Consider the following 26027-nt stretch of genomic DNA (forward strand, 5'->3'; position numbering starts at 1 on the left):
TGCATGAGAGCGCCCTCCGGCTTCGAGTATGAATGAAACATGCACTGCATGAGTGTTCACAGCTCCGTAATTTACATTTACACTTGAGCATTTAGCAGACTACAGTGCATTCAGGCTATACATTTTATTATTTCTTTTTTTAACCAATATGTGTGTTCCGTGTGAACCCATGCCCTTTTGCGCTCCTAGTGCAATGCTCTATCACTGAGCCACAGGAACAGTGGGAGAGCATAATGTTCACATCATTTCATTTTGGATATCAATAAATCGTCCAGTCATACATATAGACTATATTGTTTCTTCACCCATGTACACACACATCCAAAGCATGCACACAGAAAAAGTGTTTTTAAATGCATCTGATTGACAGATATATCATGGTTGATCTATCAAGCCAGATGCACGTAAAAATGCATGTGCTCTTATTTCATTGTTGTTTTAATGTTGAGGTTATTATAGCTTTGCACATTTAGTTTAACTGCACTGTTAATGAGGGCAATTTTTACCATTCAACTGTGTGCATGTATTTTAGACACTTACATTGTTCTTGCTCCATCTATGCAATAATTCAATCAACCGAGTTTCTATTTATTTATACAGCTGTGTGCTCTGGTAATATCAAGGGTATGACCCCTTTCAGGAGCTGACAACATTATGATTTAAAATCAGAGCATAGCTCACATTTACTAAAATACTGAAACCCTAACAATGCTGATTCAAAACGCCAACGCCAGTGATAGACACTCAAAGCAAAGGCAAAGCGCAGTTTAAACTCCTCGCCCCCATGGCTGAACTGGAAGTTTTGATTGGTTTTGCACCCCAGTCAGACCTATCTGTTATTGGCTGAAACACAAGGCTCCACCCCAGCATGCAAGGTTGAACACTTTAGTTTTATTCTACTCAAGTTAAAGTATACAGTTTTACAAATGTAAAAATGTATTTAAGTTCTGTAACAAAATTATTTGTAATTAGTTACTTTCCACCTCTAATATGTAGATTTAGAATATGTTCAAGCAGAATATGTGCTTTATAATTACTAATAAACAGCCAATATGTTATTAATATATATGCTAATAAACAACTAGTTAATATTGAGAACTGGTCTGCACACACACACACACACCGCTTTATGCCAATTCCTTTTTTAACTGATCTTTTAAGGATGCTTGTTGATTTATTTTTATTTATTTTTTGTGGATACATGACGACATGTACGAGTGTACTGATGTAGCATAACACACCATATTAATATTTCAATATTTCAGTTGATCATAAGGAATTTGCTTTGGGGTACCTTCATATGGTGTTGAAAATAAGAATGACTTTCAGCAACGTAGCAATTCAAAATGAATGCACATTGAGATATTAAATAAACTCCCTTTTTGAATGCCCGAGGCGACCATTAGGCCAGTTACACTTTCTACATTTTCTGTCATGCTGTCAGTTTGAAATAGTCAACTAAATGGCTTTTCCCCTGACTGACTCTGACCTCAGTATAAACACAAACACACACTCAAAACAGTCCGTTTTTTTATGTCTTTGACATCGACGCTCTTTTGGAAAGGGATCACTCTTCTCTCTACAAAGCTATTCTAAAGCCTGTGAGAATTGGGAATTGCAAGCCCCTGAGCCAAAACATCAAAACAGAGCAGAAGTCAAGGCAAAGTTCATTTACCAGGGAGAAAGAGAAAGCAGAGGAACGCCAGGGCTCTGTATAATGTTTTTGTTGTGTTTCTTGACTCCAGTCAAGACTTAAGGTGCTAAAGTTCTCTCCTCTGGTAAATCACAGTCAAGCAGGCAAAAAGTGCCGTTTATTGACATTGCCGTTAGCTATGGGCAGTTAAGCACAGCCTTTTCCTAAAGTAATTCTGAAATTAATATCTAAGCGGTAGGGTGGTTGTGGTGCTTCACTTTGTTTCAGTTTTTCCTTTTTTAGTAAGCTACTAATGATCTTTGATAGCTGTGAGATGAGTTTGTACAAATATTTTAACAGACTGGACAAAAATGGATCAAAGCATTAAGTCTTCTTGTGAATATAAATGTATCTGCAAAACAAAAGTCTAAGTTAATGTGGTCTGCATATATTAGAGCTGTAGTTATGGCTTGGACAATAGCAATGATGGCATCAAGATTGTGCATGTTTACAGGTGCATTTACCCTGACAATCAGCTGACAATGGCTCGGGTCAAATTCTGTCGGGCTCGGGCCCTGTCGGGCCTAACTGTTAAGGCCCAACAGGGCCCGAGCCCCGACAAGTACATTTTGATTGACAGCTTTTTAAAAATCCGAGCCAGTTTACAGCCCGACATTATTCAAATGTGCACACACACACAGCTCCTTGACTTTTGTCAAGAATGAGCCATTTATACCTGTTTCAACCTAATTTATTCATGACTAACGTAGGCTATAGGCCACTTGAAAGTTAGAACAAAGAAATAAAATAAGCCCTCTATGACATCGTAAAATTTCAGCACTCTAAATAGACATAAGCATGCACTTAGCCTATAAATAGACCAGCGTGCCAATGAAAATGAGTCTTTCTTAACAAATTAAATTGAGATAAATTCTAAATTAAAATGTTTATTTGTCAATGATGAAATTAAGATTAAGGCTCCGCTGGATTTGCTTCACCACTTCTCTCCACAGTCCAGCCACAACGCGTGTTTTTTTGCATTTCACACAACCCACCTGCTCATTATTCTCATTATGCACATGGTCAACACTTTTCCACACCTCAGACTTTGCTTTAGTTGCTGGTGCAACCAAAACGTAATCGCCAGAGGCAAGCCTGCATTTCATCTCTTCAGCATCCATTTTTTGCATCTTTCTCGCTCTAATTGAAACTCATCACATGACCGTTTACTAAGTTAAACGTCGGGTCCCGTCAGGTTCAGGCAAAGATCTTCAGTTCTATCATATATACTACTGTTCAAAAGTTTGGATTCAGTATTTTAATAAAGAAATTAATAATTTTATTTAACAATGGATTTTGAACAGCATGATGTATGAAAATATTTCTGCTTCAAACAAATGCAGGTCTTTTGAGCTTGAATGGTAAGTTTTCAACATTTGATAATAATAGGAAATATTTAAAATTGTCATGAGACACTGAAGCCCGGAGTAATGGCTGGAATCACAGGAATAAATAAATAAATTACATTTTAAAAGCTTCTGAAAGCGTCCATTTTTTATTACATTTTTGGTGTTGTTTATTATTTACATCTGTTTATTTGTTTGTTTGTTTTTTGTTTGTATATGTGATCTCCAGCCCTCAAGGACTTTTAGCCTTGTTAACTCAAGTCATCAAGGTTACTGTCAGCTGATTGTCAGGGTTAGTGCACCTGTAAACATGCACAATCTTGACGCCATCATGGCTATTGTCCAGGTAATTAGCAGGGAAGCATATGTTATTCTGTCAGAAAACAGTGAAGGTTATACGTCCGTACCATTTGAAGGAAATAGGCATATATCTATTTGACCATGCAGGGTGACAAGGTCCATTATAATTATCTAAGTGCTTACACCACCAGAATAGTGCTTCTGATGCACAGTAAGACAGCACAAGCCTGTCTTCACTGATAATTGCAAGCTTACGTATGAAGTTCACAAGTACACATCCGTCCAATACAGTTATTTGATTTAAGGCTGATTCACACGGCAGGATAATTAGACCGATTTTAGCCCTGATTCACCCCTTCCGACAATCTTAGGATGCTCCGATTATCGTAAAATAATCTGATCAAATATTCCTGCCGTGTGTGGTGTGTTAAGACCGCTCTCCTCTGCTCGGAAGAATGTCGGGACCGCTCCGATCTCAAATCGGGGATATCCTACATGTTGGATTTATCTGGCCTGATTTCGTCTCATGTGTGGTGTCCCCTGAGGACTGTGGCGTGTAGCCAATCAGAAAGCGAGGTGACGAGGCGGTGAGGAAGTACCGGGAAACAAAATCAAAACAGCCGGCGTATATAATATAACAAATACAAATAAAGTCGATGGGCATAACTGCATCCACAACTGCAGTCCACCAGAGTACATGGAAACGAATATATGAACGTTTATTTCAATGGATATTAATCTGTGTAGTACGTATTAACATTTATACGAGATAAAACTACAACTAACTCCATATCATGATGTAGCAAGTATAGTCCATGCTCGCGTTGTCTCCACCTCTTTGACCATCGCCTTTTCTTGTTTTTCTTATGTTTTATTTCCATTAAAAACAAAGCACAAACTATGGCCACTGCATCCTCTTCGTCCGCCATGATTGTTTACTCTGAAGTCACGTTTGATCTCGAGGGATTTTGCAAGATTTCCCGTCTGACCTGGGAATGCTCTGGAGTCAAATCGGTTCGTGTGTGATGTGTTGATATTGCCGTGTGCCTGCACACCACACACTGAACGACCAAAACTGTTAGACCCGTGATTTTTTTATTGCCGTGTGTGGGGTCTCTCAGGTTTGGAAAATCGGCCGACAATTTTAAAATAGTCCCGTGTGATCCAGGCCTTACTGTGCTAAAAGTTCAGTTTTGTAGCTATGACCACAAAAATTTAATTTGTAAATCTTGATGTCAGTCTAACTATAGATAAAAGTCAAAGCATGGTATAGATTAGATTAGATTAGATTCAACTTTATTGTCACTGCACATGTAGGTACAAGGCAACGAAATGCAGTTAGCATCTAACCAGAAGTGCAATAAGCAGTAAGTACAGAATAAAGGTCTATAATATGTACAATAACTATACAGGTAAGTATTATGGACATAATTTACAGATATTAAATACTATAAGCACGATATACAGATAGGTGTACTATGAACATACTATACAGATGGATTATGTAAAAGTGTATGTACACTATAGGCAGAACTATGAACATAATTTACAGTATTGCAATGGAGAGTAAAGTGCATAGAAAATATTACAATGTTACACCCCTTCCGACAATCGGAAGGGGTGTAACAAACACAAGTGTAGTTTTGTCATCAGTAAATGCTTTTATCTTATGTCATTTGGAGTATACCTGTTAGAGAGACAATGGTATAAAGAATTTAAACTCTGGAGCAACATCATGTTAAGTGCCTTGCTCAAGGGTACACTAATTAGGTTAAAAAAAAACAGCAAACTTTTCTAACAATATGTCTTTACTATCTTACTTTACTACATCCTTGCTGAATAAAAGTATTCATTCATTACTGATCCTTATACAGTGTACTGTATGTAGTGCAGTAAATTGATTTTTTTTATTTTTCTGAAATGTATCACAATTAATCCCACATAACATTAAATTGACATTAACAATCTTCAAATGAATGTAGAAGCAATAGTATTTATATATTGGTTTTTGTATTTATTAAATGGCATCTTTATGACCGAAGGCCAATATCACTGATACCAGTCATGTCTTTATGAAATCTTATTTGTAATAATATTTAACCATTTACTATGGCCATTCAGTAATACAGAATAACTGAGAGCTATCAATTTAAACACGTGTAAGTCTTAGCTAAAAAATAACTAATTTACGTGAACCTAAAACATTCCTTACATAAAACCATTATAATAAATGTCATATTTAGCTACCTGTGCCCTTAGCAAGTAGAAAATATATAGAAATTCAAAGAAAATATAAGTTATAAAACACTCAATTCAAAATGAAATATAGATGAATCCTTAAAACTACAGAAGTTATTGATTTCCTCTTTTTTTCTTTCTTTGATTATCAGACATCACAGAAGCTGGGTTATTATTATTTTATTTATTTTTTGGCTGCAATTAACTTTAAGAGCTGCTGCTGCTGAACATGATCTGACATGCACCGTATTTTCTCACAGCTCTACCTTTTCTGACCCACTTCAGTTCTTAAAGTCTCTACTAATGAGTTGACGGGTTGATTTTGGTGTGTTAGATGAGGGAGATAGAGCTGGGGAGATTCAGGACAGTTTTGAAACTACTGCATTTCAAAGACATCAGGCTCATATACTGTAGAACAAATACATGCATGCAGTTTTAAAGCAGCTTTAAACGCCTTTTTGGTAACTTCATGACTTAACTGACGACAATACACTGTGCAGAGCCATGTTTGAGCATGTGATTGAAGAGCATGTGCTATGATCAAATTATAACGGCTCACAGTACAGGAAAATTCATTTTTACTGCATTCATTTTCATCTGACCACGCTATTAAAGCTCCTTGTCACCTGTACCATTTCCGCTTTCATTTGACTAGCACCATTTTTTTTTACTTCCTAAAAATATTGAGATGGAACATTCATTGTTGCATTTTTGCAAAAAAAAAAAAAAAATGTATATATGTATGCAAGTTAATTGGCTACTGTTTTATGTATTTTTAACCATTATTTAGTAAATGTATAAATCATTGGGTCTATGAAGGTTAACCACTACACCACACACACCAATAGCTTACTTTAAATAGCCAGAGTTTCCTCTAGTGTTTGTTTCTCCCTCGATTTAATATAATGACAAAAAGAACAATCTTTTCACATGCTACAATATCTATGTTTAGATATAAACATACTTTTAGAGCTACTCCCCTCTATTTTCTAGTTCTCTACATCTGTGTGCAGCATGTGTTGATTCCTCTGTCCCCACCATGTGGTGAGCGGGGAAGGTGCTATCTATCCTCGGCACACAGCACTGCAGATAGAACATCCTTCACTGATAACAGGTGCACAGGTGGCGGTGCTTTTTAACTACCTTGCTGTATTTTCATTCCTGTCTGGATGTGTGTGTGTGTGTGTGTGTGTGTGTGTGTGTACTTGACTAGGGGTTTAGGGTTCATACGTGTTATCTATCAATTATTCATATGCAGGGGAAATAGCTTTGGGGTCATGTTTACAGGATGGTTTTTCCATGTTTGCAGTGAGACAGAACAAACCCTAAACCTTTGTGGCGTTATTGGATACAGATATGAAGCGCATAGCTGAAAGAATATAATTTTTAGAGGTGTCGAATTTGTGGTTTGCACATTTCTGCTGATTTGTCGATCTACAGTGAATGTTGCACATGTGTGTATGTCTCATCTTTGCTAGCTTCTCATCTACACGCAGGAATCTCCCACCTCAAAGAGATCCTGGCAGATTGTACGAGAGCATCTCTGTCCCTATGGGACCAGGCATTGATGTGTGAGGCGGATGTCCAGCCCATGCCTGCAAATCCAGACAGGTGTGCTTGGAATCAGAGCAAAGACCTCTGCCTTCTAGCCCCGAGCAAGAAGATGGCCCTGGGGTATAAATCTCTACTTGAGTGACCTCTCTCCTCTGAGTCTAACTGAAAGCCCCTCGATGTAAGGAGAGAGTCTAATAAGAGAACAAAGACATGGAGAGGCTCGGACAGCATACTGATCAGTGATATGTGCCATATGAACCGTATGGCCCGGGTGCGTGTGCACGTGTCGCTCATTAACTCGTACTCGTGCATGTAGTGCAACTATGATCTGACCATTACTTTCCATGGAAACAGCACATGTCTGCTAAAGCAATGTTTGCCTTTCAAAGACAAAACATCTGAACAGTACCATCATTTTAAAGCAGTGTTGATGCCTCACAGCCGCCTAAAAACACCAGCTTTATACCTCAGCCAGGGTTACTGTAGTTGTGAATTGTAGTAACTCTTTAGTTTAGGGACCAATTGTCACTATTAACTTTTATTTTATTTTATATTACTAGAATATTAGCTGTTTAATAGTGCTAACAAAGCACTTCTTAACAGTGTTGGCGGTAACATATTTTTACAAGTTACGGAAGTTACTAGTAAAGTAACGCATTACTTTTTAATTTAGTGAGAAATTTCAGAGTTACTTTTTCAGAGAAGTAACTCAGGTTACTTTGTTTCCATGTATTGACTGACAGCTCTTGTGTTGCCATGTTGAGAGAAATCGGGAGTGAATGCAGAGGTGTTGTGTGTCCTGTGTGAACACAATGTTACTGTAGTTCTAGACCAAATATGAACATGCATTTTCTCATCTCATCTGCATAAAATCTGATTCAGTTTTCCTCACAATGAATAAAAATTCAAATGCAAACTCAGAATATTATACAAATCTGCCATAAATAAATGTTAAATAAGACGAAGATCATTCATGTATTTAATTCCATTTCTTTACTGACCTTTCGCAGATCCAATTCAATAATGATTTGTGAAATCCATTCGTGTTTCTTTTTTGCAATTGCTGAATAGTGTTGTCATTTCTTCTCCTGTATCATATTCTGAAAAGTAACTCAAAAATTACGTAATGCATTACTTTCCATAAAAAGTTACAAAGTAACATAATTAGGGAGTAACGCAATATCGTAATGCATTTCTTTTAAAAGTAACATTCCCCAACACTGCTTATTAATGTCTTATTCTGCACGACTGTATTTTAGATCCCTTAAACCTACCCAATAAACTCTAAAAAACAATGCTGGGTTAAATGACTTAGACTTACTTCTGAGTACACATTGTCTGTCCATATTTCAAGCAGCACTGGGTTGTTTTCAATCCAGCATTTTTAAGAGTGCACCTAAACTTTCTAAATTCTCCACATCTACCTGAGACATAGGTACATATCCCACCCTGTCCTCATAAGTTGTTTCCGCCGCTTGTACACTCTTATCACATCAAAGATGGACAGCTGCAGACTAATGGAGAGCCGCTGATGAACACGTCTCCTGAGGGAAGACGTAAATCAGCAGATTTGTCCACTCCTGTCTCCTGTGTTGACCTCTTTGCAGACTTGACTGAGGGGGTTTATCTAATCCAGGGCCTTTTGAGTTGAATAAACCCCTGAACTGAGATGGAAATCTAGGCCTGAGGTTCAAGTGCAGTGTTGGCGTGCTGTGCTTGTATTTCAGTAGCAGCCCGGCTTTATTGTACCCTCAGTATTAATTAAGCAGGAAAGGAAAGATCTCTGCCTCACATCATGTACTTTTCTGAGGTAAAGAGTATTAGCTGAGGTCTTTATTAGTTCTCCATGAACTTAGTAAGGACTTGAAGTCATTTATGCTTTATACTCCATATGCTTATGTATGGAGGAGCACTTAGCATGCTGGGAAAAGTTTTAGCTGGATCACTCACATTTAATTGCATTTTTCTGTACAGTAAGTTTTGTGGAACCCTAAAGATATTGGGTTATTGGCTATTATCATCTGTGCGACGTGACTGGACATCCCGGTTTCGTTGTAATTTCATGTATCAAACATTTTCACACTTCCTCTGAAGGTTTTATTGGACTTAATATAAACTGATGACTTGATCAGCCATCTCTAATCCAATCTTAACCTAGCCTCGAGTCATGCTTCAGGCGCAAAACATTTAACATATGACTTTACGATCTGAGTTCAGTTTTTTTAAACTCTGCTTTGAGGCATCCATATTCTATTCAACTCCTAAAGGGATCATTCATCCAAAAATGAAAAGTCTGTCATCTTTTATTTACCCTCATGCTGTTTAAAATTTTTATTCTTCTGTGGAACTCGAAGATATTTTAAAGAATTTATGAACCGTTGTTGTCTGTGCAATAATGGACTCATTTTGGACCCCATTGACTTTCATTGTATAAGACTGTAATTAAAATATCACATCTTGGGTTGAGTAAATTTGACAACATTTTGGTTAAACTATTACCTTAGCATTAATCTCATTATTCAAGTTGCTTGTGAGGTATTTTGAGGGTGATCCTATCAAGGGTTACTTTTATTTTGCTCTAACTGCAAGAACGCTGCAGGACTGGTAGACTGCAGATTATGCTAAAGAAAGTAAATTGAAATCATGCCTCTCTCCACCTGAGTTGTCACGGGGAGAAGGAAAGGTGTGTCCCCTCCCCGTTCACTTCTGTTTCTTTCAGAGAGCAAATTGAAATGGTGATCCAATCCAGCTCCAGAGATGGAAAGACAGGGGGAGAGGCAGGGAACCACAGAGCTATTTTTTATTTCTGAATCGTGTAAGTCATGAGAAAAGAGGGAAAAGGTGTGAATTAATCACAGGCCTCATTTCCATAGCAGCCGGTAAGCATCTGTCAGAGTGTGTTAAGCGTAAGAGAATGTATGGAAAAGGCCAATCTTCTGCAGTGGTTGGGAGCTGTGCAGTGCAGTGCAGAAATGGCGAATTAAAGCCAAAGCCTTTTCTGAGAGCGCATAGCATGATGAAAACAATCTGCATGTGAGTAATGCTTTTCATACATACTTTCATACCATCCGAATGCTTCTGCCCTACATGAGTGGATGAAAACATGATAAAAAAAAATCTATTTCCGGGAAAACAGTACAAAATGGATCTCTTTTTTATTAATCGACAAATAGTTAACAAAAAGAGAATGTTGATTGTGACAGTTGACAGTTAGAAAATGATCAAATAAAATAAAGTTTAATTAATAAATGATTAAAACAAAAGCAAATGTAGAGGACAATTTCTAATTTCTAATCAGCTGGTTTAAGAGTTTATTTATCTAATATTCAATACCATTCAAAAGTTTAGGGTGGATCAGTTTTCAAATATCTAATCCTCAAAATGCTAAATATTAAAACAGTAGTTATATTATTAAATATTCATATTAATTTTTACCCATTTTTCTGTATTCTTTGAATAAAACAGTTAAACAGGATTTATTAGATTTTTTTATATTTTAAATCTGTACTTTCAACTTTGATTTATGTAATACATCTTTGCCTAATAAAAACATCAATTTCTGTAAAAAAAAAAAATAATAATGCTTTTGAATGGTTGTGTATCTAATAGTTCTTCCACCTCAAAATTTGTGCATCTAATGCTTTAGAGTACTTTTACATTCTTTATAAAATGATGGGACACAAAGTGTACCCTATTAGTGGAAAGTGCCAATACTATAAATAGAAATCTGCCCAATTAGTATTCTGTTTGTGAGCTGCTGGAGGAGTGTGCAAACTATCAGAGCTGTGAATACTGATTCGTGCATCCACTCGTTTTATCTAGTTTTTGTAGGTTTTTTATTTTTATTTCATCTCCGGTCAGTCTCACAGAGGTGCACAGACCATTGCTTTATTTGGAAGCACTGCTCACATGTCATGCACACATCCAGCTTCAAATGGCACTTCTCAAAAAAAGGCTGCAGGGAAGCAAAAGGAAGTTTAAGGAATGGCATTAAGAAGATAAAGATGAGCTATATGTCGAGAATTAATGAACTCTGACTCCTTAGGGCCCTATTTTAAAGTTCTAAATGGAAAGTGTAAAGTGCACAGCGCAGGTGCACTCAGGGCATCTCCAAATCCACTTTAAGTATGTCATTTTGTAAGGTCTGACATCTGAAACATGTTAATATATACTTATTATGAGCCGTTCTTCTACTAAAATGCACTTTAGTGCAACTGTTTAGTTCTGAAACACATTTTGCACTTGACTGTATTTTATTATAAAATATATATACTTATTTTGAGTTCTGCTACTTAAATGCATTTTGACATTACATTTAAATGTCATATGAATATTACATAAATACAGAAAAGTTACTCTACATTTTGTTGTCCCAGAACAGTACATTTTAAGCACAGTTTTTCGCAGCTTCACTATGCAAGAGCTGTCCCTGACGAAGATGTCACCCTGTCTTCATATTTAAAACTTTCCCAGAGTAGCAAAGCGATGCATTAGTGACCCCTGGCCTAATGTAATTATAATGGGTTGAGTATGATTACAACCGTGTACTACTTAAGCCATGTACATTATTAATAGTTGCGTAAAAGGGAGCCGTCTTTTGTTGAGTTTCAAATTATAAAATGAATAAATAAACTGTATCCTGGCACAATATCATTGCACTCTTCTTCCAAATTGATTTGTTTCTTTTCATTTGCCCATTTGTTTGGTGCACGCAAGCGAAACCTTAACGGGCACAATTGTTTTCTGACATGAAGTGGTAATTGTCTTGGCATCACTAAAGCCTTGGAGATGGGGAAACTCAAGAATAATGCATTGAGGCCCGTCGCTATCTTCCCTTCTATTGTTCTTATCAAAGGCATAGGGGACAAGTCTACTCCCAGCACACACACTGGCAACAGACTTGACGAGCCATGATTCTTTTTCGTTTTGAAGGTTTGCAGTCACCTTCAATAACAGCCTAATTTGAACCTACAATTCACACTATAGCTCAATCCCAAATTAGAGATGTTCCGATACCCTTTTTCTCTTCCCGATACCGATTCCGATACCTGGGCTCAGGGTATCGGCCGATACCGAGTACTGATCCGATACCTGGGTGTATATCTGTATATACAGCTGTATATACTACTAGCCCTGTGTAAATTGCTAGAATTTTTTTATGGTGTGCTTCAGACAGATCCCTCAATAAAACATGAACAAATACATGGTGAACTACTGTATTTATTACAGTATTTTTATTATCTAACATGAATTTGACAGTATTATTTATTTTCTTATGCAAAAAAGAACTTCAAATGCAGCCAAAAATCTAACACCGCAAACTAAAAAAGGTATTTAAGTTTTACAATATAACTGTATAAAAAAACTGCAACAAAAAAGATCTATTAATCAGATAATCTCTTTACAACAAAACAAGTAAAAAACAAGCAACCATCTAGGCATAATTATTATTATTATAGAGACGTATTATTATTACTGTAGGCTACAACAGTAGCTTTATATATTGTCAATTTACTCATGTAAACCAAACATTTATTTTAATGGGCTGCCATGAAGATCTTTGAGTGTCTGTGTTTATGATATGACAGTATTCTCAAATGAAACGGTAAATTCTCATGAAGTGACGGTTTATGCGTTCGTGTCCTCATGACACACAGCAGAGACTACAAAACAGCGAGCTCTCGCGCATCTGTGCCAGTCACCCACAGAGATGTAGATTTTGCGGGAGTAATATTTAAATAGTATTTTGCAGTTTAATATTCACAGACACTAGTATATATTCGGCTACTGTCTGGAGCCCTGCGCTTTGACTTACACGGAAGCGACTGAACGCAGCTGCCGGTACTGAATATACTCGAGAGTCTGTAACTACCGGTACTACAGAGACATACTGCTAACCACTGATCTATAATATAGTAGCGGCTTCACTGTGTTTTGGCAGTTTACACTCTTAAAAGAAATGGTTCTATTTAGAACCAAAAATGGTTCTATCACCCGCTTCATATATGGAACTCCAAAATGGTTCTATATAGAACCACTTTAATGGGTTCCATAAAAAGAACCCCAAATGGTTCTTTGAATCCAAGTTAGATGGTTCTATATAGAACCATTTAAGGGTTCTTTATTATTAAACAAGTTATTATTGAATAAGAAAATATAAACAATCCAGAAAATTCAAAATGTTTACATTTATTCAACTGATTATACAAAAATATCAGTGTCATTTAAAATTGCACCTCTGTATACTCTGCATTAGACAGCAAATTTCACATTTTACATTTAAGATGTTTAATTACATTTAACCATTTAGTTTGAATTATTTCATTTAAGCATTTTCACTTTGCAAAAAACATACATAAGCTTGTTTATGTACATATACAGTACTTCACTTTTACATATATCTCTGAAAGGAGGAAAAACTAAATCATTTTTGATATTTGACAGTGCAGATAAAAATCAATACATGAACAATTAAAACAACTATTAAATAGCTCTACAATTTACACAAGTTGACTGTACATTTTCAGTACAGGTATTGGTGTTCTTTTGCCGTGCTCTTGTCTAAGTTTAAGCATATATTTTTGAATAAAAGTCATTGTGTGTTTAATGTCAACCGGGTATTGCACATTGAAGAGAAAATAGACTGCAAATAGGCATTCCACAGCCTGTGTCATGTCAATGTCTGCCTCTCTTATGATGTTCACATTGTCCATTATAATGCTGACACTTTCAGCCTTGAGGGGATCAGGAGAGCCGTTAAACACTATGGTTGGTGTAGCACCTTTGGGTTCCTGTAAAACAAACCATTTCACATTTTGAGTGCTTTTCACCAATAAACAGAAGTCATCAAATAGACTTAAAATTACCCCATAATTTACTTAGCAACAAACCAACCAATGTATATGACTGTTTCTCCAGTTTGACACAATCTGAGATATATTTAATAATAAAAAGCTTTGTAATGTGTTTGAATGTCAACATTGCTGATGACTGAAGAACATTCAACATGCTACCACGTCAGTTCAACTTTGATTACTTTGAATCTCATCGGTTCTTTCGTTCTATTAACTGAATCGTTCATGACACAACACAGATATGACAGCTAAGCACGTGACACGCAAGAACCAACAAGACTCATAATTATTGATGTGAAGCTGATGTGCCACCCCATTGGATGTTATTTCCTTATCTATACATAGTCTAATTATAGCAACCTATCTTGGCAAATGTAATCTTTTTATCTCACTAACGTACCATTTGTACGTACCCTTTTGCTTTAGAAGACAAGTATTAACCCCTGGAGTTGTACAGATTTCTTTTATTATTTAAATTAGGGTGCTATTCAATGACATTACAAAGCAGTGCAAACAGTACAAAGTTTATGACTAAAGAAGAGAGTGAGTAAATTATAGGGTAAATCAATTTTTTTTTAAATTGTTACAAATTTGGCATAAGGGTGAGTTAACCGACTAATAATTTTATATTTGCATGAACAGTTCCTTTAATTCAAGTCAAGTGCATCAAATGTTAATGAATCTACAGAAAAACTATACTTACACTATCTACACAGTAGAGGAAGCTGGCGTTTTCTTTAAATAGTGCTGGCAATAAAATGAGTGCAGCATTCCTAACGAGACCTACAAACAGATACAAATGATTGTATATTAGGTACAGAAAGCAATTAAAGGGATAGTTTACCCAAAAATGAAAATTCTGTCATCATTCACTCACCCATGTCATTTTAAACCTATATAGTTTTCTTTCTTCAGCATAACATAAAAAATATACATATTTTGAAGAATGTTGGTAACCGAACAATGCTGGTACTCATTCACTTCTATTATAATGGACACCAAACCAATGGGCACCGTCGTTGTTCGGTTACCATCCTTCTTCTAAATATCTTCTTCTGTGTTCTGAAGAAGAAAGTCATAAAGATTTGAAATGAAATGATTTGAGTAAAGGATGACAATTTTTATTTGGGGGTAAACTATTCCTTTAATATTTGCATTATTTTAATACATGTTTTCACTTATACAATTTATAGGAGCTACAACCTTTACATTGACAATGCAAATAATGCAACTTTACACTAGGCATGGAACAGATAGGTTGGATGGGGAAAAATATATGGTGTAGTTACCTTCTGTGGTTTCCTCTGCTAGTCCAATGAGATTGGCGTAGAGTTTTTTTTTTACTTCCTTCTTTTGCACTCCTGATGATGTTTGGTGCCATTTCATTCAGAGATGTTTCCATGTTCTTCGCCAAGTCTGTTCCAAACTTCATTGTCATTTCATGCACCATCTTAAATACAAAACAGTAAAATTACTACAGGTGCTTATATCCAAATTACACACTTTCAGCCAAACAAGTTCCTTATCCCTATCCCTAGTTCACTTTGAAAATAAATTTTGTTATGTTTTAGCTTACCTCAAGGGCACTCGAGTACTTCGACTCAGCGCAGTAAAAAGTCATGCCTGATCCTCTTCCCCTTGACAGAAGTGAGAGGAAGAGGATCAGGCGTGACTTTTTACTGCGGTGAGTCAAAGTAATCCAAAAAGTGCTATTCCGCCATACATTATAGTAATCCTTTTTAACCTGCTTAGAAAAGCGCCACGTTTTATTTTGTGTCACCATACTTGGTCGTATAACTACTCGTGTAACTGTTTTTAAATAGGGAAAACGTTGATGTGTTTGGTCACTTATAAATTCATTGCTGTTAGATACCATTGAATATACTGGGCTAAGCTAAGTGCATCAAAGTGTCACCGCGCGCCAGAGCGATTAAGTGCACGCACCGAGATGAGAGAGGTATGTATCAACTCGTCTTAGTTAAGGGAATAACATAGTTTAATATGAAAAAAAACTTTGGAGTATCCCTTTAACAGCTCGGGGTGAAAATGGCTAACATGGTTTATGAAGTTTGTGGAATTACCTCCTGCATATTCTTTGTGTGCGTGACATGAGCGCACACAGTGCGTGTCTTCTGCAGGTCGTTCTTACCAAATTTTAAGCCAAAATGTGCCCAGATGTCGGCTTTAAAGTAGTTGGAGCATTTTACATTTTCTAGCACTCGCGTCTCGTCTCCCTCTGCCATTGTATGCTACCCACCAAAGCACGTACGCAACAGAAGACATCAGAAAAGCGTCCGAAAAGTACATTATAATTGGTTATGGTCTATTATTGAACTGATACCGAACCGTCTTTGTCTGCATCGTGGTGCATCGTAGAAACAATTAATTTCGGTAGAATTTGCGCTAGAGCTCCCATTTCTAAATGACCTCAATTTTTAACAGCAGTATATATATCTAAAATTAAAATAATAAAATAAGAATAAAACAAAATAACTTTATATCAAATAAAATACTTCATATTTGTCAAACGCTTTTATCTAAAGGGACATGCATTGCGTTCAATCAATACATTGTATGTGTTCCCTGGGATACCCTTTTGCATTGCTAACACATTGCTCTACCAAATCATGGGCTATAGGAATTCACAGAAATATAATTACACTGATTGATTGATCTGCCTGGCACAAAATGTAACAATGTTTACTCACAAGCTGTGGCACTCCAAGAAAAGGAAACTGCTCCATTACTTCAGCTGCAGGCCTGTCCATAAGCTGTACTCTTTTGAAAAGAGTGCGCTTCATCCGGTTCTTGACTTCAGAGTAACTGGGATTGCTTTTACGCAACTCCAGGGTGATGGCATTAATGTGTTCATGGAAACTTATCTCATCCTCACCCATTACTTCCAGGTCCAACACAATCTGAGGTAGGAAGACAGTATTGTGCAGTACGTAAATATGAATCAAAGTCACAGAATACAATATTTAAGATTGAAACATCAATCTTAAAAACTGAAGTATCACTTAAGGATCACTAAACCAAATACCTCCTGCGAACAAGCAGAATCTTTAAATGCCAATATATCCAATGGTTCTCTTCTACATTTTGCACTCTGAAATAATTGTCAACATGTACTTCATGTTAAGACAAATTTAATCTGCCTTCGACATCAAATTTATTGAACTGAACTTGCCTCTTGTTGTTGACCAAGTTCCTCCGAATCTGTTTGTCCAGCACACTTCCTTTTAATCCCATACTTCTCCTTCATTTGCAGGACGATCGATGAGCTAACCAAGGGAATCCTTTCTTTTTTAAATTTGTTTCTAAGGCATTCCAACAAGGTATCCTGTAGACACATTTATAATTTCTTTTTAAATTGAATTTTTTTTTTCTGTGTTAGATTTTTTTTAATGAGCAATGATCTTAATATTGTCACAATATTAAAAGAACTGCAATATTTTCATACATAACCAGAGGAGCTGCCATCCTTCAAAAATGGAAAGCGGGTGATCAAACTCCCCAGAACATCTCCATACATTTTATGATTTGGGTACCTAAGAAATATAATCAAATACATTATTTCAGTACCCAACAACCAACAAGTTTAAAGGGTTAGTTCACCCAAAAATGAAAATTCTGTCAGTAATTACTCACCCTCATGTTGTTCCTACCCCGTAAGACCTTCGTTCATCTTCGGAACACAAATTAAGATATTTTTGAAGAAATCTGACAGCTGGATCACTCCTCCATAGGCTGCTATATGACTGAAACTAGCTGGCCCAGAAAAGTTATTAAAGAGATCATTAATGATCATTTGCGCACTGCGCAAAAACACTAAGTGAACTAACTCAAGACCCAGAGAGAAGGAAATGAATAGTGGAATAAAGTCGTTATTTTATTTTAATTTTTTTGCGCACAAAAAGTATTCTCGCCACTGTAGTCACTTGGACTATATTAATGATCTCTTTAATACCTTTTCTGGGCCAGCAAGTTTCAATCCCTTAAAAGCCTATGGGGGAGTGATCCAGCTCTCAGATTTCATCAAAAATATCTTAATTTGTGTTCCGAAGATGAACGAAGGTCTTACGGGGTAGGAACAACATGAGGGTGAGTAATTACTGACAGAATTTTACATTTTGGGTGAACTAACCCTTTAATATAAAATACATTTAACTTTTATAAAATACAATGAAATACAATACTGTACCAGGTGTGCTTAGTGATGCTGTCAAACAACACTTGAATCAGTAATGCACGGATGTGGGACTTGTCCTTCTTCTTAAAGCCGGGATCCTTCCTCTGCAAAGCTGCTTGCAGTTCAGGGGGAAAGACAGGCAGGTTGTATACTGCTGGCCAAGGTTGGGCAACAAATGAGCCCTCATTCTCACAGGGTTCTTGTCTGTAAACATGAATACAATGTTGAAGTCTTTTATACAGGATTTCATTTTACTTGCCACAATACAGTTTGTTCAAAATTCAAAACAATGATACATACCGAGTACAAGATATTTGAGGCACTTCAGTTTCCAGGCTGTTTGAAGAAATATAAAAATATAAATTAAGATAAGGATTTTAAGCTTGGTTAGCATTTGTTTGTTTTATATTTCAACAACAATGATTAATATTTAACAACACAGACTTACTTTTTTAACTTATTAAGCTCCTTCATAAATGTCACCTGATGTTTCATTACAGGAAAAAGTCTTTCCACCATCCTTTCTTTGAGACCCAGCAGAGTCTCTCCATCAATTTGTTGCTCTGTGTAAAAAAAAAAAAAACAACACATTACATATTATAAAGAAGAAATAATAAATAAGAGAGAGACATGCCACAGAGGTACAATATATTTACCTAGAATACTGCACTCTGTGGTATAATGTAATATACTTGGTATCATCATGCACATATGTGTCAAGAGGATGAAATTCTTTCTCCTCCCCTGGCTGCACAAGAATCCACTCCTTCTGGTCCTCCAATTTGAAAGCATGGTAATGTCTTTCAAATGTTATTGGTATCCGCAGCTTGCCGAAGATCATCCAAGCACCCCTGAACCGCAAAATCTTCACAATCTTCATAAAGATTGGGATGTCCTCCTCCACAAGATCTATAATTAAGTTGTCTCCCACACAGTATTTCACGTTGTTGGTCATAAGAGAGCTACAAACACCAAGCTTCTCATCACCCTGAACATCCTCTGCCTCACTTCTTCCAATCACACCTTTTTGTATCTCCAGTGGTAATGCTCGGAAAGGTACTACCCGTTCACCCTCCGTGTAGTTGTCCTGATGCAGGGAATCCAGCGAAGTCAGTTCCCAGCACTGCCTTAACTGATGCCTCTTGGCAAGGGTGTAGCTGAGATTCTTGAAGTTACACGTGTTGTGGGCTAATCGCTTGAAGTATTGGTGCTTTCCCTCGAATCTCATGCACCACAGCTGTTTCAGTGGCCCAAACTTCAATATCAGTTGTGGATAATGAATGAGAAAGTGTAGTTTTGGAGTGAAAGTCTCTGGGAATACAGACTGGAAGGAGGACAGGAATTCGCCTATCTGAAGGCTTAGAAAAGGGATGATTTTCTTTTGTATGGTGGGTGACAAAATCACATCTCCTGTATCCCTACACTTCAGGTAAATGTCTCAGTGCACCTCACCTTCTGGAATGTAATGTCCAATGAGAAATGGCAAAATCCTGAAGAGGCACCAGACCTGAGCTGCAGACCCTGATAGTGTGTTTTTCTTTAGGACAGAATCTGGAAGTTTCTGAGGGAGGTTAGCCCGTTCATTTCTCCCTATCTTAAATGCATCCAATTCAGAATTTATCTGATTTAATGAGACAATGTGCAAAAAATGTAATGCCTGGATAACTCTGGTAACCACAAGAGGCACCACACCCTCAAGAAAATCGTGCATTAAGTCAGGGGGAAAGTTTTTTGTCACATCAAAGTAGTCCAGCTCAGCGAAAGGGCACTCACTGACCACACCATATGTCTGTTTGGATATTCCAGTACTTTCCCTGAGTGCTTGCAGATGATACTGATGTACCTGAGAAGATCGAATTATTACATCATCTTCATTAACTTGAGACCTTAGGTCTTTGTAGTTGATCATACAAAAGCGACAGATCCGCCCACTGCTAAAGCAGCAGGTGAAACCTGCCAGGCTGTGAGCAGACAAGTTGTCAGCTGAAATAGTGGCAAGGGCGCATTTCAAAACGATGTTCTGACCATTTACACTGACCTGGAGTCCTTGAGTGTACAACAGTTTCAGGTCATTAATCAGGGGCAGCAAGATGTCTCTGTATGAGTACTTCTTTAGAAATTGATTTCTTACAAGTAAGCACAAATGTATATGCCTCAATTGTGATTTGCAGTTAGATTCAAGATTGCCAATCATAAAATAGAAAGCTGCTAATTTGTGAACCGATCTTTTAGACCCCAAGGGGTTTACCACTTCATATTCATCAGTGTACAGATGTAATCTTACAATATTAGGATCTCCAAAAAAGGGGCTCTCACGGAATAATTCTCCATCTGTGTAACTACTTAAAAAATCTGTACTTGGGGCTTGTTCACAGGTTCTTCGATATGATTCAAATATGTCAGGTTTCTCCAACTGAGTCTTCAGAACATCAATGATAGGCACATACTGAAATGTGTCCTCCTTTCCCTGGCTATTGGTTCCAAGAATGTGCTTGACTGGCTCCACTAAGTGTAGATGTTCTTTGCAATATTTGAAAAGTTGATAATCTGACTGAATATAGGCAAACACACTTTCAATAAGTGTCTGATTATTTAGCAAGTTATCCAAGTCTTCCTGGTCCTCTAGTCTAAATCCAGATTTTGTCAAGTGGAATTTTATGATTTCAAAATAATTTTGTTGGAAAAATTTCAAGATGAACTCCAAGCTGGAAACAATGGTATCCTGAGTTGCTTTAGGAAGTAAATGTTTTTCTTGAAGATTTAATATAAAGAGGGCTACATGCTGTCTCAGTCCCAATAACACAGTTTCTAAATCAATTCCAAGCAAAGAATTTTGGTTGTTCTCTAGCAGATCATCTTCAGGAACCTCCTCCTCACTTTCATTATTGTTTTCAAATACAGTAGCCTTTTCAAATAGGGGATGTTGCAAAGCTTGTCTGTGCTTTCGATAGATATGGTTTCTGTAACTTGCAACAGTTTTATATCTTCTAAAACATCCCTCAATGTCACAGGTAACACTAAAATCTGCTTGGTGATTATGTTGCACTTGCAGGTGAGTTAGAAACTTTGTGAGTTGAAACTTCACAACATCACAAAATGAACATTTATAAATTTTCATCTGTAACGTTACCTCTGAAACTTTCTTTTGCATCAATGAGGTTTATAGTTTGAAGCCAGTGGCACGTGTCATCTACTGACCATTTATCAACCATGGTTATCTGGGGATGAAAAAAAACAAAGCATAAATAACACTTCATAAACCAACTATGCATTAAACACACCTAACCTTAAACATTTTTGGCTTTATAACATTTGAATACTAAAATGTAACCTTGTGCTATCATCACTTTAATCCAGCGCATGCATCACAGTAAACATAAACGAACACTGCACTGCAACTGTGTCTTTGCACAGTTTTAATAGCTACAGACCGGCCGGAAGTTTTGAACTGTAGCAGTGTCCACTTTCCTGCTGAGTTTAGCTCCAACCCTGATAAAACACACCTGAACAAGCTAATCAAGATCCTCGTCTGGTCTGGGTTGGAGTTAAAAACTGCACAAAAGTATATTGCAGGCCAAAGTGAAGAACTTCTAACATTACACTTGTTAACATAGGCCTGGGAAAAATACTCACCGCAAAATGAGTAGGCCTATGTGTGAAACTGCGACACACTTTCACATAATCATTCACCTCCGTCTTCCACCCGGTTAACTTTTATTTGAATCGGCGCCGTTTATTTGAACAACGAGCGCGCGCTTAATTGAAATGAACGTTAAAATTCACGCTTCTGACTGGAAGCTCGTCTACTTATAACACAGCTATCTTATTGTAGTTAACAATTCCATTAACATTAACAAGGAAATAAAGGGAGACTATATCTTAATTAATTTAAAAACCGGAGCAAAATTAATTTAACAGGGCTTGAACCGACGGCTGACGAAGCCCGTCAGTGCTTCACACCAGTGTTTTTGAGGTAAATTTTGCTTCTAGTATCAGTGTTCAACACAAGGGCTACTCTAACAAATATAAATATTAAATGTAATACAAAATATTTCGGTAAAATCATTTCAAAAATGTAAAAACTTAACTTACCTTAGTGTATGAACGAGTAGAAATGGCGGACTCGTCAGTTTGAAAAATTAACTGTCACTTGTCTCGACTCCTCTCGAGATTCATCTTCGCCAATCCACCAATAGGAATTCAAGGATGACGCAACGCATACCGGGGAGGGGGAGGGGGTCTTTTTATGATTATTTGTTTTTAATGTTCCCTTCGGTACATATCACAATATGGTATACAAAATAAAGACAACTCCTGGTTAGTTTATGTTTTTCTTCACAAATTTATTTCTTAAAAAAGGTAAACTATAATGTAAAGTAATATAAGTTTCATGCTAATGTACAGCTCAAATCATACACTGACTAGATATTAATATTTTTGAATAGCTACATTAGTCATTCTCATGGGTCTTGACTCAAAAAGCTTTGTGAATGTGTTGAGTATAGGCCTATAATTATAGTGTAATCTTTAGTTTAAACTTCAGTCATAAAACATGAATTATAGAACCATTTTAATAAAAAAAGGTTCTTTGCATGCAAGGGTTCTACATAGAACCATTTTTTTTGGTAAAAGGTTCTATTGGCCAAGTACGGAACCCCAGGGTTCTATATAGAACCTTGAGGAACCCTTTTTTTTAAGAGTGTAGAATGTGATGAGTGATCCAGTCATATATAGATAAGGGCTGCTAACGCGTTTTCATTTCTTCTTCGCTGCTCTAAACAGGGGTTGCTTGTGGCAACACAGCACAACTTCCTGTGTTTTCAATGCATTTTGAGCAGCGAAGAAGAACCGTGCAGCGGTTAGGCAAAGCTTGCGGTCATAACTAGGTCTTTTTTAAGAAAATGGTATCGGATCGGTATATGGGTTCATGTACTCGCCGATGCCGATGCCAGAATTTGTTGTGGTATCGGAGATATTTCCGATACTAGTATCGGAATCGGAACAACTCTATCCCAAATGTAGAAATCTGCCTACTGCCTATAGGCACCTGCAATCTATGGTAGCATCCGAATTGAAATTAAACCTCGTAAGAGAATCGAAACACTCTGCAAAGGCAGGAACTGTTTGGTTTGGTCTGGTTTTGCCATCATCTAAAATAGATTTTTAACTTGATTCAGTGTTTCCTAACATATGTATACAGCTTTGGTGTTAGTTCTTGCCTTCCTGAGCAAGTGGAAGTCAGTTATGAGAAATGGGTTACAGACATAGAGGTATAACGAAGTTTTCCAGTGATTTCACTGACCAATATCACTTTGTTTTTGATGTTAGTCAGTGAAATCAAACCGGTGGAAAATTCAATTTGTTGTCCAGAACTGTGCAGCAGGTGCCACTGTATGGGATTCCAATGAAGCCAATCAGGCCCAGGTAATCAAGCTCTTTGTTTACCTCCAATGACAAATAGATCATTTTTTCAGATTTGGTTTCTGCAAGAGTTTGATTACACGCTTGTATAACTGAGCAGAGAACTGTTTAATCACACCGTAGCGATGCTGAGAATATGAGGCGCTCCATCAATCCTCAGAGTCCTGGTGAATCACTCGAATCTGTGCCAGATTTCAAAGACACTGTTAAGGATGTAGTCTGAGACAGCAGTGGCCATGAAATCTCTGTCCATTCACTCCATTTATATCAACTGTATCTGTGCCCAGAACTATTTTTTGCATTTTGATGTTTGAGGTTTCTATATTTAAAGCCTTTATATATATATATATATATATATATATATATATATATATATATATATATATATATATATATATATAAATTTCACCATGACAACTAGAGAGATATGCAAATGAGATTAGTAGAATCCAAATGCGTACTTTTTTTTTTTTTCAAAGTTTTGGTTGTTGTTCAATGTTTTGTTCAATCTTCTCTAATCCTTAAGATATACTGTAGAGTGGGGATTTGATGTAGTGATGATGAGTAGCATACTAATGATTTTCCCCTAATGGTGGAAACATCAAAGCATCGGACAGCAAATGAGACTGTAACAAGTGCGCCCAGTGGAGGACAAAACCAATGCACAGTAGCACTCAGCATGGTACCAACACATAATGGGGAGATGTTACAGCATGATAGCCAATTTAAAAGATTTAAATAAACATACAGGCTTATTACCTCCAAGAGCTCTCACTGGTTTAAAATGCGTAATGTTCTTGCGTACAAGTACTTAGTGGCATCTAATTGGGAATCTAAATATGTGTGAAGTAAATGAAGAATACAGGCAAAAAGCCTTTCAAGACACATTTGCAGCTTGTAAGCTTCCAGCTGGGATCTTAACAGTTGAGGGGTCACTTGGGTTCATGTACAGAATGTAATTGTCATGTTTTGGCCAATATTTTATGAAATACAGTATCTTGACACTTTGCCTTCTTTCCCCCCTTTAGTTCTATTTGGACAGTTTGTCCTGTTCCAGACGTCTTTGAATGATGTTGTGGACATTTATGATGGGCCAACACAGCAGTCCTCTCTGCTGTCTTCTCTCTCTGGGTCTCACTCAGGTACAGCTCAAACCTATATCTACATACTTCAAATCGGCCGCATTACCATTCATCACAAGCCATTGTTCAGATGTGATATTTTTATTGCAAAACATAAAGGAAGTGCACCAAGAATTGGTGTTGCATTTTCTGTGCTTTAGGACTGCGTTAAGTCATTTGATATCTATTCCATAGCTTCAACACACCAAATATATTTAGAACATTACAAAACAAATCCTGGTGCAAAACAAAGACATGGTCAATTTAAGAAGAAAGTAATACCATGGAAGAAGAAAAAAATTAACTGCCACTCTGGTAGCAGAACAAATTCTGTGCATTTACTTCATAATCTGTTTTCTTCACATCTGTTGGACCATCCTGTATTAAACAGAGGCATCCTTCAGTGGCTTTTTAGCAGAAAGGCAGTTATTGCCATTTGATTGAACAGCCACATGAGAGTGTAATATCCGCAAATATACTTCTCTATCTGAAGCTTTTGAAGCCAAAAGAAGCTAAAATTATTCTCAGTGCAGTGCAGTTTTTTATTATTATTTGTTTTTTTTTTATGTACAGATCATTCCAAAATGCAATTTTAAGATTTATTTACTACCTGTCTGTTTTCCAGGCGAGTCGTTGCCCTTGAGTACAGGAAATCAAATAACTATCAAGTTTACTACAGTTGGACCGGAAACTGCCAAAGGCTTTCATTTTGTCTACCAAGGTCAGTTTTCAGCTCTATCAAAAATATATATATTTATATTTACTCTATTTATAAAGACTATTGATAATATATTTGATACTTCCTGGTCATTTCATATCTGGATTTCAAAACATAATTATATAGTAATAATGTATAATAATATATATATACATTTATTTTAGTGCAGTTGAATGTATCATAATGATTGGTGTAGCTTTTCTTTACTAAATGTGGCATGGAATACAAATTTTTTTTCCCAGGGTACAGTATTTAGCGTTTTTACAATGTTTTTTTTTTTTTTTTTTATCACTTTGCTTTCTGATTTGTGTTATGCTCAACATTTCACTTTTTAAATGAAAGCAATAACTACACATTGTTTTAAAATCTTTATGGAGCCACACAGGACCTTGAAATGTAACGTCCTGTGTTTTTCTGCTTTAACCCTCGCCCACACGTCTTAATTTTGGTACTTCGGGAGTCAATCAAACTGACTCAGCTTCTAAGTGACTGAACAACAAGTCCAAAAACCTGTCTGTTCCAGTTTAATTATCATATTCTCCACCTTTTAGACTGATGAGGGTTTTTTGTCATTAAAGATACACAGTTAT

The 26027-nt window shown here is 36.7% G+C and overlaps 2 protein-coding genes and 1 long non-coding RNA gene across 14 annotated transcripts in view; 1 reads left to right on the forward strand and 2 right to left on the reverse strand.

Moving 5' to 3' along the window:
- Window positions 1-26027, forward strand: part of map4k3a (mitogen-activated protein kinase kinase kinase kinase 3a) — a 94506-nt gene that overhangs the window by 48653 nt on the left and 19826 nt on the right. The gene's annotated exons all lie outside the window — the stretch shown is intronic.
- LOC127967813 (uncharacterized) lies at window positions 13319-15429 on the reverse strand. The gene is made up of 3 exons (XR_008155834.1): window positions 15275-15429; window positions 14689-14768; window positions 13319-13922 (listed from the first exon to the last, which is right to left on the reverse strand). It is a non-coding gene; the product is annotated as an uncharacterized LOC127967813 (long non-coding RNA).
- Window positions 17039-21727, reverse strand: LOC127967811 (sterile alpha motif domain-containing protein 3-like). 2 transcript variants are annotated; one of them, XM_052568529.1, is made up of 6 exons: window positions 21308-21727; window positions 18626-18740; window positions 18478-18513; window positions 18190-18381; window positions 17449-17536; window positions 17039-17328 (listed from the first exon to the last, which is right to left on the reverse strand). In XM_052568529.1, exons 1-6 carry the CDS (start codon window positions 21447-21449, stop codon window positions 17158-17160), a joined length of 744 nt encoding a protein of 247 aa, XP_052424489.1. In that variant the 5' UTR covers window positions 21450-21727; the 3' UTR covers window positions 17039-17157. The 2 variants fall into 2 exon arrangements, with proteins under 2 accessions (XP_052424489.1, XP_052424490.1); XM_052568530.1 differs by lacking the exon at window positions 21308-21727 and adding an exon at window positions 18834-20002 and having other exon boundaries at window positions 17040-17328.

This window comes from Carassius gibelio, chromosome B11, assembly GCF_023724105.1.
Source record: "Carassius gibelio isolate Cgi1373 ecotype wild population from Czech Republic chromosome B11, carGib1.2-hapl.c, whole genome shotgun sequence".
NCBI lineage: Eukaryota > Metazoa > Chordata > Actinopteri > Cypriniformes > Cyprinidae > Carassius > Carassius gibelio.